Raw genomic sequence first — 15966 nt, 5'->3', positions numbered from 1 at the left:
GGATCTGCTTTGCCTTACAGTCCGAGCTAGATAGTCTGTCTAAATACTCATCAGCCACTTGGTCTGCAGGATAGGGGTCTGTTGGCATCCTATCAGCTATATTGTACTGTTGTGTAGACATAGAGCATTAAACTTTTCCAGTGTGGGCACTTGATGGACTTTTTTCAAGGATAAATTCTTCAAAGGAATACTGAGGGATTACTTCCTCTCTTTGTGCTGCTCTTCTCAGGACTGTGCTCGCTGTCTCGATACTGATGTTTTGAAGTATTTTTTTCAATTCTTCTTCTGAATCAGTTACTTGTAACTGCTACCAGTTCCCACAGTCTGTTCCAGGTGTTTAGCAGAAGACTTCTCAGTAGAGCTCTCCCTTTGTGGAGGTTTGCAGTCCAAAGTCTCAAAATGGGCTCTGGGGATCTCCCAAGTCTTGTTCACCCTCCCTTTGTTCAGATTGTTCAGTGGATTAAGAACACTTCCTCCTGCTTGAAATCCTTTACAGGCAGCATCCTGGAAAGTTGAATAAGATAATTTTTGTAAAGGAGTTTTTCATTACAATAATTTTATTCATAAAAGACACTGGAAAACTACTGAGCTCTGAAGAGAGCAAAGATACTAAAATGTAGCCTTCTTAAGTCTGGCTTGTTCCTTCTGTGGAGCCAGGATCTATAGTCCCTAGGGGCTTCTCCCACTCCTCCTTCTTGTTCTGCTTCTGAGCAGCAACTCAAGGGCTCTGCCACTGTAGTTGCAGTAATTAAATGTTCCTGTGCCAGCTCTCTTCTTCACCTCTGCCTCTACATGAGAGCTGCTGCAGTTTACAGAGTGCTGTATTAGCAAAAACATTATTCATCTTGAAGAGAGATAATATCTTCTGCTGCTAAAGCTCAAGTCTCTGGAACAAAAGTCAAGCTTTGTATTGATAGCATATGCCACTCCCACTGCTGTGTTTTTTGGTTGGGTTTCTTCTTGTACTGAACTTCAGCTTCTTTCTGCTGTAGTTCTGTGTGTGAAAGTCACCATTTCAAAGGTCAGTTAGAGGGGAATAGATGATGTAAAGGGCTTAATGGCTTTTCCCCCGATGGCCTTTTAGCAGGGTGTCAAACACCATTTTCAAATACAGAAAAACATGTCTTACAGTGTGATCAGAATTAAATTCAGTAGATGATGATCAGTGAAGTACACCTTTTCTTAACACTTTATCCCACCCTCACACACTGTATTTTAATTTGAGTGGAAGGATAAGATAAGGCTATCATTAAAGCCAAAGGAGAAGTTGCAGTAGTTGGGAGTGATTTACCGTTCTCTGCTCAGCATGTTAATTAAGTCCATTTGAAAAGACAAGAGCCATCACATAAAATTAAAACCCAGCAGAACCATTTGAATATTAGGCTAAATGAGAGAGGAGAAAAAGATAACCTTCAGACTTTGAGACAACTTAGGACTTGCTATACACACACAACACTGTCTTGAGCCATCATTTAACTGTAGTAGTATTTGAATATCAGGTAAACTTGCACATATATATTTATAAATATCAATATTTCACATATTGTCTGTGATTAAAAATATAATAGTGTAAAGGAACACCAGTTCTCATACATTTCCCTGGGCAACATTCTTATGTTTTAAAGGCCAACTCCTATAAATTTCCTGAAGTCTGTGAAGTTACTTGAATTTTATGGAACCTTTCTTTAACTTTGTAGATTGATGAGGATGTGACCTGTCAGTGAATGTGAGTTCAGCAACGTATTCCTTAGGTAACTCCCTTAAATGCAAAATACTTTTAAAGAATTGACATGTTAGCAATATTTTTGCCTTTCTGGATGCTTAATCATTTGCCATCTAGTTGCTGTCACTCAATATCAGTTTTACCTAGCACATCACAGTTTTGAAAAAATTACTTCAAGAGAAGAATATGAATTGAAACATGCATGTGCAACAAGATGAATGAAAGAGGTTTTGCAGAGGTGCTTGGTTATTTTTAGAGGACCAGGTCAGGACAGAATCAGGAGACAAATCTATTCAGATGTTTGTTTTCTTCTCCCCATGCTATATTAGGTTAACTCATTCCTCTTCTAAAGCATCTCTTCCTGTTCTTCTTCCCAGGAAAACGTCTTTCTCTTAGAGTACTGTTTATTGTCCTTCTTGGTTGCCTGCCTCCCCATTGCCAGAAACCATAATAAAACTTTTTTGCTTCCAGGATTGTCATGGTGTGCCAGGCTAGTTACTCTACCTGCATGCACAAAGACTGTTACCAGACCCTCTCCTTCATGCTCCAGGAGCTGGAGGTTACTACAGAGGGCTCTGAAGCTGTCTGCTTTCCCTTCCACTTTCACTTTGTGTAAGCCAGCAAGGAGAAAACCAAGATGATGACCAAATGTTTTCAGCCCTTACAGAGGATAAGCCTGAAGTTGCTATCACTGAAATTTCTCTCTGTTCAGCCTAATGGTTTTACAATCACCAGGAAGAATAGCAGCAGCAGCTCATCTAGTGGCACATGAAGCCTTCTACACTTCCTTTTCACAATGCAATTCAGAGTTGTTCTTTTGGTTTTGTCTCTTAAGAGGAAAATTTTCTGGGGTGATTAACAACAGGCTATTTGGTTTGGCAGCTACGGCCCATAGGGCAGCAGTTAAAAAACCTGATGAACCTTTACTCAGAGCAAGAGGTTAGCTCAAGGGACTGGTACCATCAAAGCTGAGCCGTGCCCTTGCACTTAAAGTCTGAATCCTTTCTTTGGCAAAAATTCACAAGCAGTGTTACATCATCTGTTCTCTTTCAGAGAAGCTGAATATTGGAGAGCTTTGCCCCGCTAATGCTTGTACAGAATACATAAAATAGGTCTTGACCTTTTTCTAAAAAGTAATAAATTATACATATTGTTCATAAATATGCAAGAGCAATTTCTGGCCATATTGCCACTCATGTACCTGGAGAATTAGTATAAGAGAGCACAAATATTGATTAATCAATTAGAATTGATTAACTTGAAGGAAGATGAAAGAGAGCATAATGTAACTGTTTTATGAACAGTGGAATCTTATACTTAAGGCCAAATCATTCCTTGAAACTAACTGAAGATTCTCATGATGCTTTTAGGTTCTTAAGAATTTTGGTGAAGAATTAGAACTACTGATTTTGGAGCAATTAATGGGAATATACCTCCCAACCCCACCCCTCATACATACATACATATATATACACACACACAAATGCATAATAATATATACACACATATATACATATATAAAATGTATGTATTTTATATATATATATATTTTTTTTTTTTTTTTTTTTTATATATATATATATAAAACTGAACCCAGAATGCCTGAACATATTAATACTCTGCTCTCTTAGATGACACAGACGTGATGACATTGAGGTGCCCTTCCAGAAAAAGGGCAGTGGAGCTGGGGAAGGGTCTGGAGCACAAGTCTGATGAGGAGCAGCTGAGGGACCTGGGGATGTTTAGCCTGGAGAAAAGGAGGCTCAGGGGAGACCTTATTGGTCTCTACAACTGCCTGAAAGGAGGCTGTGGCCAGGTGGGGGTCAGTGTCTTTTCCTAGGTAACAGGACCAGAGGAAATGGTCTCAAATTGACCCAGGGGAGGTTTAGATTGGATATTAGGAAAAATTTCTTCACTGAAAGAGTTGTCAAGCATTGGAAGAGACTGCTCAGGAAAATGTTTTGGTCACCATCCCTGGAGGTATTTAAAAGATGTGTAGTTGTGGCACTTGGGGTAGTTACAAAGTATGAAATGTGTTACTGAGCCTGTCTGATGGGCATATGCATGATATTCCAGAGGCAGAGTACTAATTTAGCATGTAACTGTGTGGAAGACGGTTAAGGTATATTCTCAAGGAAAATACTGTTGCTTGAAAATATTGATTGTACATTGAAATACAAATTAGATTCTTTGAGAGTGAAGAAATAAATACCTTTTCATTAGTTTAAAAGTGGATATTACACAAGGGAATTAAATATTTTGAATTGGATCAATATTGCTGCTAACATTTTTATCAGAGTTCCGCTGGAGCATATGTGCATGGTTTTGTTTTGAAAAACAAATGCGGAGAGGTGTAGACATGAATTCTGTAATTTATCTTCCTCTACAAGTTTCTGAGTTGATAATTTAAGAAGTCCTTTACTTCCCATGGTTTTCTTGCTTGTGTTTTGCTAACATTTGCTACCTCTCCCCCCCTCCCCATCCCCAGTCCCCTTCCTTTTCTGGTATTGTCTGCTTCATTGACTTCTTAATACCATGTTGAATATTAATTTGTTGATATTTCAAATTACACAAAGTGAGGAAAAGGTGGCCAGCAGGATGCCGTTTTAACTGGGGCTCATTTTATGAACTCAGGGACAATAGAAGAACTGTCGATTCACTTTGTTCACATGATAATCTTACAGCTGTGTCTCAGAATGTTTTTACATATGAGACAAGCAAGTCTTGTTGCTACTATTTTGCTAAAGTGCAAGGAAGTCTTCTGCCCACTGGATTGTGCAGGCTGTCTTGGATCTAAAAAGGAAATTAACTGAGGTTTCCTGTCTACCAGGGAGCACTCCAGCAGCATGCTCATTCTTTTGTGGGATTCCCAAGCATATATAATCCCAACATACCATCCATTACTTTAGAGATTTAATGCACACAGCTTGATAGCTGGATTTTACCAGCTCCTGTCAAATGCCAGATTAGGATTGGCTCAGTTTGCTGTTAGATGCCACATCATTTTAATTGTAAAAATGTAGCTATGCCTTCTGTCCTCTGAATACCTTTTCTAAAAGTCAGGAAAGAAAATTTTCAGAAGTTACTTTCTGCATTTGTCATTGTCATGACTGCCAGTGATGGTCACGCCCTACTTTCCATTTTATCTACAGTGCCTTGATTGATTCAGGTAGTACTTTGTCAAACAACAAACATTTATATCAGCAGTTTAAACATTGATGCTTCTTGGAAACCCCAGTGTTTGAGTTTAGTATGGAGAACTTTATCCTTTTTCCTTTTACAAAACAGCTCACAGTAAATTTATAAACTGATATTAAGAAGACACATACCTGGCACAGCAGTAGCAAAGCACTTGGTAGTTTGGCAGTTAAAAGAGCCTTTGGCATTTGGGAAGGACATGCCATGGTCTACCAGCTCTCTTGAATAAAAGCTGTCTTGCAAGGACATACAACTGACTGGATTTTTAATCTGTGTGAGATGTGTACTAAATATAATCTCAATTATACTTAACATCTATTATCTAATTGTTGACAAGGAATTGTGTTGAGCTGTGATTGCCATGTTTGTTTTGTTGACTTGAGAGAAATTGAGGTTAACATACTATTTTCAAACACAGCAACATGCATCTGGAGGACAGTACTTTGTGATACAAAGTCTATGAGAGGAGAGTTGTGAGTGTTTAGTTGTAGCTTTTCACTTGACCTGGCAAGAGGGATGGAATCACACACTGTGTCAGGGGGATGTCCTTGGTAAATCATTTATCATTCCTGTCTGGGGCTTTGTTCTTCTAAATCTCATCCTGCCTTTTGTAAGCAATTGTAAATGTGTACAAAATTCTGTGCATTTCCAATATGGAATGGCAATGCAACAGGCTTGCACACACCTTACTAATGCAGGACTTACTGGCATCACAGGAGCATGGTGGGACAATTCCCATGACTCCACTGAGATGGAAGGATACAGGATCTTTAGGAAGGACAGGAAGAGGACACAAGTAGGTGGTGTTGCCCTCTACATCAATGACCAGCTGGAGTGCATGTAGTTCCACCTGGGGATGGATGAGGAGCTGACAGAGAGCCTATGGGTCAGCATTAAAGGGAGGGCAGGGACAGGTGACATTATAGTGGGGGTCTTCTACAGCTGCCCAACCAGGAAAACTGAGCAGGAGGTTCTCTACAGACAGATTGGAGCAGCCTCACATTCACAGCTCCTGGTCCTCATGGGGGCCCTTCAACTACTCCCAACATCTGTCAGAGGGAAAATCTAGCAGGGCACGGGCAATCTTGGAATGCATTGATGTTAATGTCCTTCTCCAAGCAACAGAGGAGGCAGCAGGAAGAGATGTTATGTGGACTGTTAGGAAGTTAATTAAAGCATGGACAGAAGTAAATCTGGCCAAGGACATCAAGGGTAATAAAAAAAGCTTCTTTAGATATGTCAGTGATAAAAAACAGACTAGGAAAAATGTGGGTCCTCTCAGGAAGGGTGTGGGAGACCTGGTTACTCAGGACATGGAGAAGGCTCAGGTACTCTACAACTTTTTTGCCTCAGTCTTCACCAGCAAGTGCTGCAGCCACACTGCCCAAGCTGCAGAAGGTGAAAGCAGGCATGGGGAGAATGAAGAGCCACCACTGTAGAACAACCCCAACTGAGTTCAAGAACATCTCAGGTGACTGAAGGAGCACAGGTCCATGGGACCTGACGAGATATGCCCATGGGTCTTGAGGGAACTTTCTAAGGATGTGGCTAAGCCACTACCCATCTTATTTGAGAAGTCATGGCAGTCCAGTGATTTGAAAAAGGGAAACATAATTCCCATTTTTTAAAAAGGAAGTGAAAAGGACCCAGGGAACTGTAGGCCAGTCAGTCACAAAAACCCCCTCATCCTGTTTTCATTTTACATGTGTTTTTGAAGGTAGAACTGCTTTAAGGGAAAAAAGCATTTAGACTGCACCATTTTACAAAATACTAGAATTATTTCTGTTTATAAAACAGATCTGCTTTTTAATTCTAAAATTACCTATCTTTATCTTTTCAAAGTAATGACAGAGGGTGTCGGTAAATTGAGCCTCAGTCTGGCAGAGATTCAAGAGGATTCACATAGAGCAAACTGGGCAAGCAAGTTATGTAATTCTCATTGTAAAAGCAAAAACCATGTTCCTGGTTTGGTTACTGCAGTCTGCTCTGTCTTAATTTAAAGTGGAAAATTTTAGGAAAGGGACCACTTGCCTTTAAGTTAGTTGCAGTTTATTTAGGAAGTTAAAATTCATATGCAATGCTTCAGCAGTTAGTAGACTGCTCTCAGATGTATTAAATATCTTCACGTGTTTTAAACATTTTTAAAAGGGAATTGGATTTGCGAATTCTACTCAGTTGCATTAAAAAATTGTAGATTTACATACTGGAAAAGTTGTGGTTTAGTGAGCTGGATTCATAGTTATGAGATTGAAAATGTTTTAACCAGAAATCCAAGATGAAGCACACTGAATAAAGATTTTAACTATATGTGTTATTCCTCCATTGCTGGAAATAACTGTCTTTTTGGTTTAACCTTTTTTCCCAAGGTATCTTGGAAATATTTTAATTTCTAGGGTTCGATGCCCATATAATCCATTTTTCTTGCATTGCTTGCACTTAGATGATAACATGGCCTCTAGCCTCCCATGAAGTGTGGAGCATTCTGTATGTTCTCACTTGTTGTCAAAAGGCAGACAAGGGCTGTTGGTTGGGGAGCCACTTTGCCAATTCAGATGTAAAGCCAGAGGAAGGGAAGGTGCTGTTTCAAGTGCTTCAGAATACAAGCTGACATTGGGTCAATTTTGCAGATTCTGTAGGAATTTCTCCTTGTTTACATAGAGAGGACTGAAAAGAATGAAGTAATCTTACCTATTCATTTAAGCATGGAAGTTTTTAAAAGGCAACTCCTGTACATGATTTTCAGTCTCTCCCAATGGCACCCACTCACACTTTTCTTTCTCTGAAATGAACTATAACACATTCACTGATATCTGAAATGATCCATCTTTTTTCAAATACATACCTGTCTATACTAACAAAGGTACTGAACAGAGACATAGTTAAATGATCCTTTGCTGGCCTGCTGGCCAGGAGGGCTGCCTGATGTCTCCCTGTACTTTACCATGATCGACTGCACTAAAGATGGATACTGCCATTCTGTTGTTCTTTGTGCCCACACACAGCCAGCTCTGTGAAGGAAAACTTGTATTCAGCTTCCATTTTTCAAAAAGGCTTGGGTAACATGGTACTGCTGGTATTTTTAAAAGCTTTCAGTAAGTAAAAAATTCAACAGCATAAGGATGGAATTCATTACACCTAATTTATCTGTCTAAAAATTGTGTGTAACTGGGAGGTACAGTAGATCTCTCTATCCTCAGAGGAAAGAAAGGGAAATTTCTAGAGAATTATTCTGAACTATCTTGTATGGTTATCTCTGTCCAGGGGCTGCAGGAGGATTCTAGAGGACTGACTTAGGCTGGTGTTCTTTGGAAAGGCAAATGCCATCCATCTTTCAGTGGCTGGAAATGCTGTGAATCAAACCTCTGCAAAATGCAAATTTACAGGCTTTTTCTATCACGGTTTTCACTAGAATCTGCCTGTTTCAGTATGATACATACTTAATAAGTTTCAAGAAGTAGAGTATAGAATTCTAGGCATATTACAGAATAAACCAAAAATAAAATTTAAATTTTTAATTTATCTTTTTAGGATTCTTAATTCACAATGAGCTGTGTTTGTTTTTTCTGGATGTGAATAGTCAAGTTTTAGGAGATTTACATTAAATAAGACAAATTAAGTAATTAATGCTTTGTTTTTGTTATTAGTCAGTCATAATTAAAATGATCACATTTGGTTAGTCTGTTAACATTTCTCTCTCAACAAAGTAGTTTTGTAGCTGTGTGTAAATTCCTACTTCCCAATGAGTCCAGCATTTACTTACTCAGCCAAAGCACTGCAGACCTTTATAGTTGCATCTGGCCCAACATTCTGCAGGCATTGTAAACTTAGACTTCCAAAATACTTCACAATTATTTTGAAACTAAATTCTATAAGGAAGTTCTAAAGACAAATTCAGGTAAATGTATCATTTAGAATAATGGATACAGGGTTTTTTTCAAGGGTATAACGTTACTCACTTGTGAAGGGTGAAATTCTGTCTTTGGATGGTCATGAGCAATTTACGTTGCAAGGAAGATCTATTTTATCATTTGCAGTGACAAGTGGGAAGCTGTGCTCTGAACACTGGAAGAGGAAAACCTAACACTGAATACTAAATAGAGCTGTCTTTCTATTATTGATCCACGCATTTCTGTAGCATGAATATTTTCCACCATTAACATTTTTTATCTGCATATTGGGAAGCTGGCCAGTTAGTTAATTTGAAGAGTAAAATTTTAAAAGCAGATAATTTCTTGTCTTTGTGTTCTTTTAAACAGGAACAGATGTCTCAGGTGTTGGATGCAATGTTTGAAAAGATGGTTGAAGGAGGGGAACATGTAATTGATCAAGGGGATGATGGTGACAACTTCTACGTCATTGACAGGTGAATTGCTGTGTCTTATTATAACACAAAGTATTATGCAAAATTCCATTGAGAAAAGTCTGTATTCTATGAAGTTGTATTTAACACTTACATTACAGCTTTCCTCTTGGTATCCAGTGACAGGACTCATGGGAATGGTTCAAAGCTGTGCCAGGAGAGGTTTAGATTTGACATTAGGAAGCATTTCTTTACCAAATGAGGTCAAGCACTGGAAAAAGCCTCCTAGAGAGGAGGTCGATGCCCCAAGCCTGTCAGTGTTTAAGGGGCATTGGGACAATTCTTTTAATAGCAGTCTTTAATTTTTGGGCAGTCCTGAAGTGGTCAGGCAGGTGGACAAAATTATTGTTGTAGGACCCTTCTAACTGAAATATTAAATCAGATGATCATAAAAGTGTGTCAGGATTCTGTGCTGGAAAGACAATATTTTTCAGCCTTCTGAGGTTACAGTTTGTCATCTCTTACCCAAAAGACTGCAGGGACTTTACAATATTCCGTCAGCCTTGTGGTTTTTAGGTGTAGGGTTATCACCTCTGTGTCCCCTATCAATGAAATAAGTACACAGATTTTTGCATTACATTCACAGGATTTATCAGTGCATACCATACAGATATTCAGCACTGAAGAAAATGATGGCTCAGCATCAATGGGCATGGCAAATTGATGTTTTACAAGAGATCAGATTTTTCTGCATTCCCAAAGCAAAAAAAAAAAAACAAACAAACAAACAACTATTAAATTAACGATGGTGAGAAGAAATGCACAATATATTAGAAAAATGCATATATTTATTTCATGATCTTATGTTGCTCCTCAGATACATTCCTTCTGTTTCCTACATCTGTGTTGTTTGTTTCATTAGAAATTACTACTTTAAAATATTTAAAATATTAAATAGCTTGTATAATTATTTCAGTGATCCTATCATAGCAATTTTTGCAAAGACTTGTGACATTTGTATTTAGTGTGGTTAAAATGAAATTAAGAAACAGATACTAAGTTAGATCTTAATTTTTAATAAGTTCTGGTGATAGATCACTGTACATCCATTCTATCTTTAAACTGAGTTAATGTAAAAACTAATAACCCTATCCTTCCCCATAAAGAGGATTATTTATATTATTTATTATTTATAGAAGTCATTGAGATGTCTTTACAAGGTATTTAATATCACTTAAGCCAGCAAACATATATTTCAAATGCTTTATCTTTGGAATTCACAGTATAAAAAATATCGTGAGAGGCTGCTTAGCAAAGGCCAGGCTGGATTCAACTCATGGTATTTATATATTTTATTAACAGAGGTACATATGATATTTATGTAAAGTGTGATGGTGTTGGGAGGTGTGTCGGAACCTATGATAATCGAGGATGTTTTGGTGAGTTGGCCTTAATGTACAATACACCCAGAGCAGCTACAATTATAGCTACCTCTCCTGGTTCCATCTGGGGTTTGGTAAGTAGAGTGCTTCTTTTAAGCTATCTTTAAAAAAATATATTCTATATAGATTTCACTGGCATGCTATATAAGCAGTAAAAAAAAAAAAAAAAAAAAAAAAATTATAATTTCAGAAAGTTTAATTCTAGAAATCCTGAGAAATCCCAACAAAATGCTATCTTTTTCCAGAATCCACAGATGCAAATCTGAGGATTAATAAAATACTGACTTAAAAAAAAAAAAAATTAATTATAATTTCCCAAATTGAAAACCACTTGATAATTGCATATTAATTTTTTTCCCCACGTCTTGATTGGAAATGCCTTTGTTTCCAGAGTAAAATTCCAATATGAGGTTATTTACTAGTGTTATACTACCTGGATCTTTGACAAGAGTAAGCTAATTTACCACAAAAGTAAAACTGGGATGGCCATCATCTTCAAGATATACATATTGATCCAATGACTGACCTCAGGATTGAAATGAAACATGTTTTTTCACCAACTTAATCCATGTGACTTTTGGGATTGTTTAGGAAACTGTAAGAATGGCTTTAAACTGGATTGGATTGTGTTAGCTAGTAAGTGCCCACTGTAGCAGTGAAGGCTTGCAATGCATTTCCCCTCTGCCTGTCACCAGGGCACAGCCACACAAAGTTAAGAGAAGAAAACACCATGTGTGTAGCTTTTCCATCTGTCTGGTTCATTTGCATGGCCAAATCCTAAGGAATGTTCAGTTGGCTGTTTAGGGCAGCAGTGAGTCTTGTTGTGCTGAAATAGCAGAAAGTGGACTGTGACCTAAGACCCAGATTAATGTATTTTGGTTTTGTTTATATAAAAAGCCTCTTTGAGTACATACCAATTTGAGATTGTATGGGACCTCAGGATAATGAATTAACTTTGTAAATTAAACATCTAAATATTGAGGATTTCTTAAATATCCTAAATTGCCCACTCAGTGTTCACTGCTGTAAACTCTATCCTCTGTACGTGAACTCAGTATGTACTCTCGGCAGAGATTTTCATAGTGTGATCACATCAGGAGCTTAACTTTAGCAGCTCTTGATTGACCTCTAGAGGAATCTTTCTCAACTGACTGTAGGGAGAGACCAGTCAGGTTGACAGCTACACTGTATGACTAAAACTGGGTAATTTGATCATATTCAGCCAGGTCTAAAGTATTTTCTAGCACATATTTTCAGTTAGTAAACTCTCTTTTTCTCTTTGTGTTTACAGGATAGGGTAACATTCCGAAGAATCATTGTAAAAAATAATGCCAAAAAGAGAAGAATGTATGAAAGTTTTATTGAGTCATTGCCATTCCTTAAATCTTTAGAAGTAAGATTTTTATTGCATTATTTTAATGGTTGTATTGGACCTACCTGATAAGATTCTGCTTTTGAAGACTTTAAATTTGGCATTGGAAGTGTCTGAACATTAAAAGTTTGCATACTTTTTTTTGGAAAAGGACATTTAAATTTTTTTTTTAATTTAGGATAAATAATTATTATTCATGTTGTATTTTAAAACCTAAATTAACTTTACTTTCAGTTTCCCTAAACTTAGTTTTACGAGATATTAGCCAATAAAATTAAACAATGACTTGGGGAATTTAAAAATATTTTATCAGCTATATTTTTACACATATTTTTACATGCATGCTTTTCTGAACATAATTTTTGAAGGCTTCTTACAAAAATAGAAGCATATCAGAATAGCTGTTAAATATGTAATATACCCTCTGGAACACTATTCAGCAGTTCTTTTTTTAATTGTAATCAAACCAGGAAAATAAAGATACACTATTCTGTGCAAAGATTCATGGAAAGAAATATGAAAGGGCTTTCTAAATATATGCTATCATAATGTTAACCAAATATTTCTTACATTTTCTTTTTTTAAATGAAGGTATCTGAGCGTTTAAAAGTGGTTGATGTGATCGGTACCAAAGTGTACAAAGATGGAGAACAAATCATTGCTCAGGTACAGTTTCTTCCTAGTTTTAGTTTTTCTTTCATAATAGTTAACAATGATCATGTTATTTATAGACAATGCATACTTTCAAACCCTATTTTTCTTTCTCACATTAAATCAATGAATCTTAAATGTAAGAGGTGGCTATTTTGTTTCAAAAGCTCACTTTTCACTTACGATACTTTCAAAAACAACCCTCTTTGTTGGCATAAATAAAGGAGTCAACATTTTTAGTATACTTAGAAATTCAAACTTTGTAAGTATGCTTCCAGTGAGGAGTACTGAAGACTCACCTTGGTCTTGTTGTTAAAATATGGTAACCTTTTCAAGAAGAAACTCTTGTGATTGTCTTGCCCCAGAATATTTAGTGGATATCACACAGCCCCTGAGGCTTTTTATATTGGAAACTTGGTAAGGAAAATAATTTGGGAGGAACACAGAAGTGGATAAATAGTCGTAAGGATCCTAAAAATCTTCCACAACATTGGTTTTCTCTGCTTTTTGTGTAAGGCACAGTCAGCTATGTCTTTTCATAAAAAGGCCTTGCTGACAGTTCTGTATAGATGTTTTGATTGCTATTTGTCTAGAGTATCGTTTTCAATTTAAAAGTGGTTTCTTTTGCAACAGGTATCAAAAAGAGGAGCTCCAAGGCACTGGTTGCAAATATTATGATGCTACCATGAAACTAAAAGGAAATTTTACACTTTTTTTACTCACTTTATTTTTTTTCTTGTGCAGGGTGACTTGGCTGATTCTTTCTTTATTGTGGAATCTGGAGAAGTAAGGATTATAATGACAAGGAAGGTAAGCATCCCTAAAACAACCTTTTTTTTTTTTACCATTGTCACTAAAATCCTGAGTTCGGCAAATTTCTCCTCTCATACTCTTTCTTTCTCTTTCTTTTTTTACATGGTATTTCAGGGTAAACAAGATCTAGAAGAGAATGGAGCAGTAGAAATAGCTCGATGCTCAAGAGGACAGTATTTTGGAGAACTTGCTCTTGTAACCAACAAACCCCGAGCTGCTTCTGCTTTTGCTCTTGGCACTGTCAAATGTTTAGGTATTATTCAATATTATTTTATATATAATATAAAATGACACATAATCTGTTTGGTTGTTTCTATTGTGACTCTGTCTTTCTCCAGAATATAAGATTTAAGGTTGTTTCAGTAATCACCTATTATTGTGCATTACTATTTGTATAACTTACCTGCAAAACTTACTTGCAATCGATAAATACTATTACACAACATTTCTCCAACATTTCTCTGATTGTATGGAAGTAAATATTGTTTTAGGACAGTACAGAGTATTGCTGCAAACCACTTATAACTATCAGATAAATGTCTAATACTCTGCAGAAAGGTGAGGTGTTTCTTTTCTCAGTAGACTGACTCATCTAAGAAATAATTCTGTTAAAAATCCTGTGCCTTTTTATCCCCATGACTTAAGCTTTTAACAAATTCTTTTGTCTTCACCAGCTGTTAATTTAGTCATCCCATCACACTGTAGTCTCAGGCACAGGAAGAGTGAAGACTGTAGGAGTTGTGTTCATAGACAACCCTTTGCATCCATTGTTTTTCATGGTCTGATGTTTAGCTCCTAATTACGGGAAAACTGTAAACTGCAAAATAGATTTGGCATTCCTGCATAACAACTTGATGACCAAGCCAGTGACCAAAAAGTTCCTCTATTTTTTTAAAATTCTTAACTCCAGACACACTGAGATGATCAGGCAGTAGAGATCAAAGATAAGACACATGGGAAAGAATAAGAGGCAGTGGTGAGGAAGAATGTTATTATCCATTATGGATGAATAACAAAGATCTCCGGTACTTCCCAAACAGCAGACATCTTGAACATTTCTCGGGAGACAAGAGATTACAGGCCAGCAGGTTGGAAGTATATGAAGTTTCCTCCCTGGCCTATTGGCTGGAACTATAGAGGATCACATTATGTGATCAGATAAAGAAAATACTCTGGTTGGCCGTGCACTGACAGTGCGTGTGAATTACTGTTTTCAACTTTTAGCTCATTTGCTGGGAAAATGAGTATTCATTACCATTTTTACTTTGGGTGGAAGCAAATAAAAAGAGCAAGGAAGTAGGCTGTTAGAACCCAAATAGAGCCAACAACATCACATAAGGACGTGGCTTTTTGAAATCTCATGGGTTTTAAAACTTTATTCTGTGGAGGAATCCAGGCCCCTTCAGACTTCTTCACCAGCTTTTGGGTAACATAAATCTTACTATGAAAATATTTTCAAAACAAGGAACAGAGAAAGTTCAAGTTTATTTATGAAGTTTCAAGACAGCAATGTGGTGGTTGATCTTGGTTTTGCTAAGGTAAGTGGTTCCTTTCTGTGCAAACAATATATATGCCTCAGTAGTATATGTTGTCATTTAAAATCTTAAATTGGAATATCATAAATACTAGGATTAGTGTCTGTAACTGATGAGCACATCATATTCTTTCTCTTTCTCTCCCTTTTTATCTTAGTTATGGATGTTCAGGCATTTGAAAGGCTTTTGGGACCTTGTATGGAAATTCTGAAAAGAAACATTGCAAACTATGAAGAGCAGCTAGTTGCTCTGTTTGGAACAAACATGGACATTGCCGATACCAGTGCATGAACTAAACATTGGAGCAACAAGATCTGTTATGAGAATATAGCACAGTAGTGGTTAGTCCACTGAGAAATTGTCTCTCTTCCTATAGATGCCAAGCATTTTCTGTGATTTTAAGAGTGGGATTGGGGTTTTTTGGTTTGGTTTGGTTTGGTTTTGGTTGGGTGGTTCTTTTGGTTTTGTTTGTTTGTTTTTTTACTTATTACAGTGGAGAAATAGTAAAGAAAATAGCAATTCAATAAATGGAGGGCTTGATTTTTAAAAGTGCTTAGAATTGATGGTTCCATCTGATACAAGGGCGACCTGTACTAGCACAGCACCTTTGAAAATCAAGTCCTTTAACACAGCATTTCCTTAAAGAATAGATTTTAAAAAAAAAAACCCCACATGTGATGAACTTGTTAAACCAGCTTCTGTTCTTCAAAAAGGTTACATCTTTTCTGGAAAGACTGTTAGTTTGAATGTGATATGTTGAAAGTATTAGTGCACACAAAGTGTTTATATGTATTAATACAGAAGATATACAGTAGATATTACTTTTTGACTATTGCAGTTGTCATGATTTTATGTTGCATTTATCACAGATGTAGTGAATCACAAGATTAATCATAAGATAAAGCATGACAATGCGTTTTGTGTAACGCTCA

General features: G+C 36.9%; 1 protein-coding gene across 1 annotated transcript in view; it reads left to right on the top strand.

The window, feature by feature from the left end:
* Positions 1-15325, top strand: part of PRKAR2B (protein kinase cAMP-dependent type II regulatory subunit beta) — a gene marked incomplete at both ends in the record, with an annotated part of 80613 nt that extends 65288 nt beyond the window's left edge. The window contains 7 exons of the mRNA XM_082280963.1: positions 9178-9284; positions 10584-10737; positions 11955-12056; positions 12627-12701; positions 13431-13496; positions 13614-13752; positions 15192-15325. Coding sequence (XP_082137089.1) covers positions 9178-9284; positions 10584-10737; positions 11955-12056; positions 12627-12701; positions 13431-13496; positions 13614-13752; positions 15192-15325 — 777 coding nt within the window. The remainder of the gene's footprint in view (positions 1-9177; positions 9285-10583; positions 10738-11954; positions 12057-12626; positions 12702-13430; positions 13497-13613; positions 13753-15191) is intronic.
* Between the last annotated feature and the right edge of the window lie 641 nt (positions 15326-15966).

The sequence above is a fragment of the Coloeus monedula genome, assembly GCF_965178545.1.
Source record: "Coloeus monedula genome assembly, chromosome: 4".
Taxonomy (NCBI): domain Eukaryota; kingdom Metazoa; phylum Chordata; class Aves; order Passeriformes; family Corvidae; genus Coloeus; species Coloeus monedula.
Note: the sequence above shows the minus strand (reverse complement) of the source record. Positions and strands in the feature narration are given on the sequence as shown.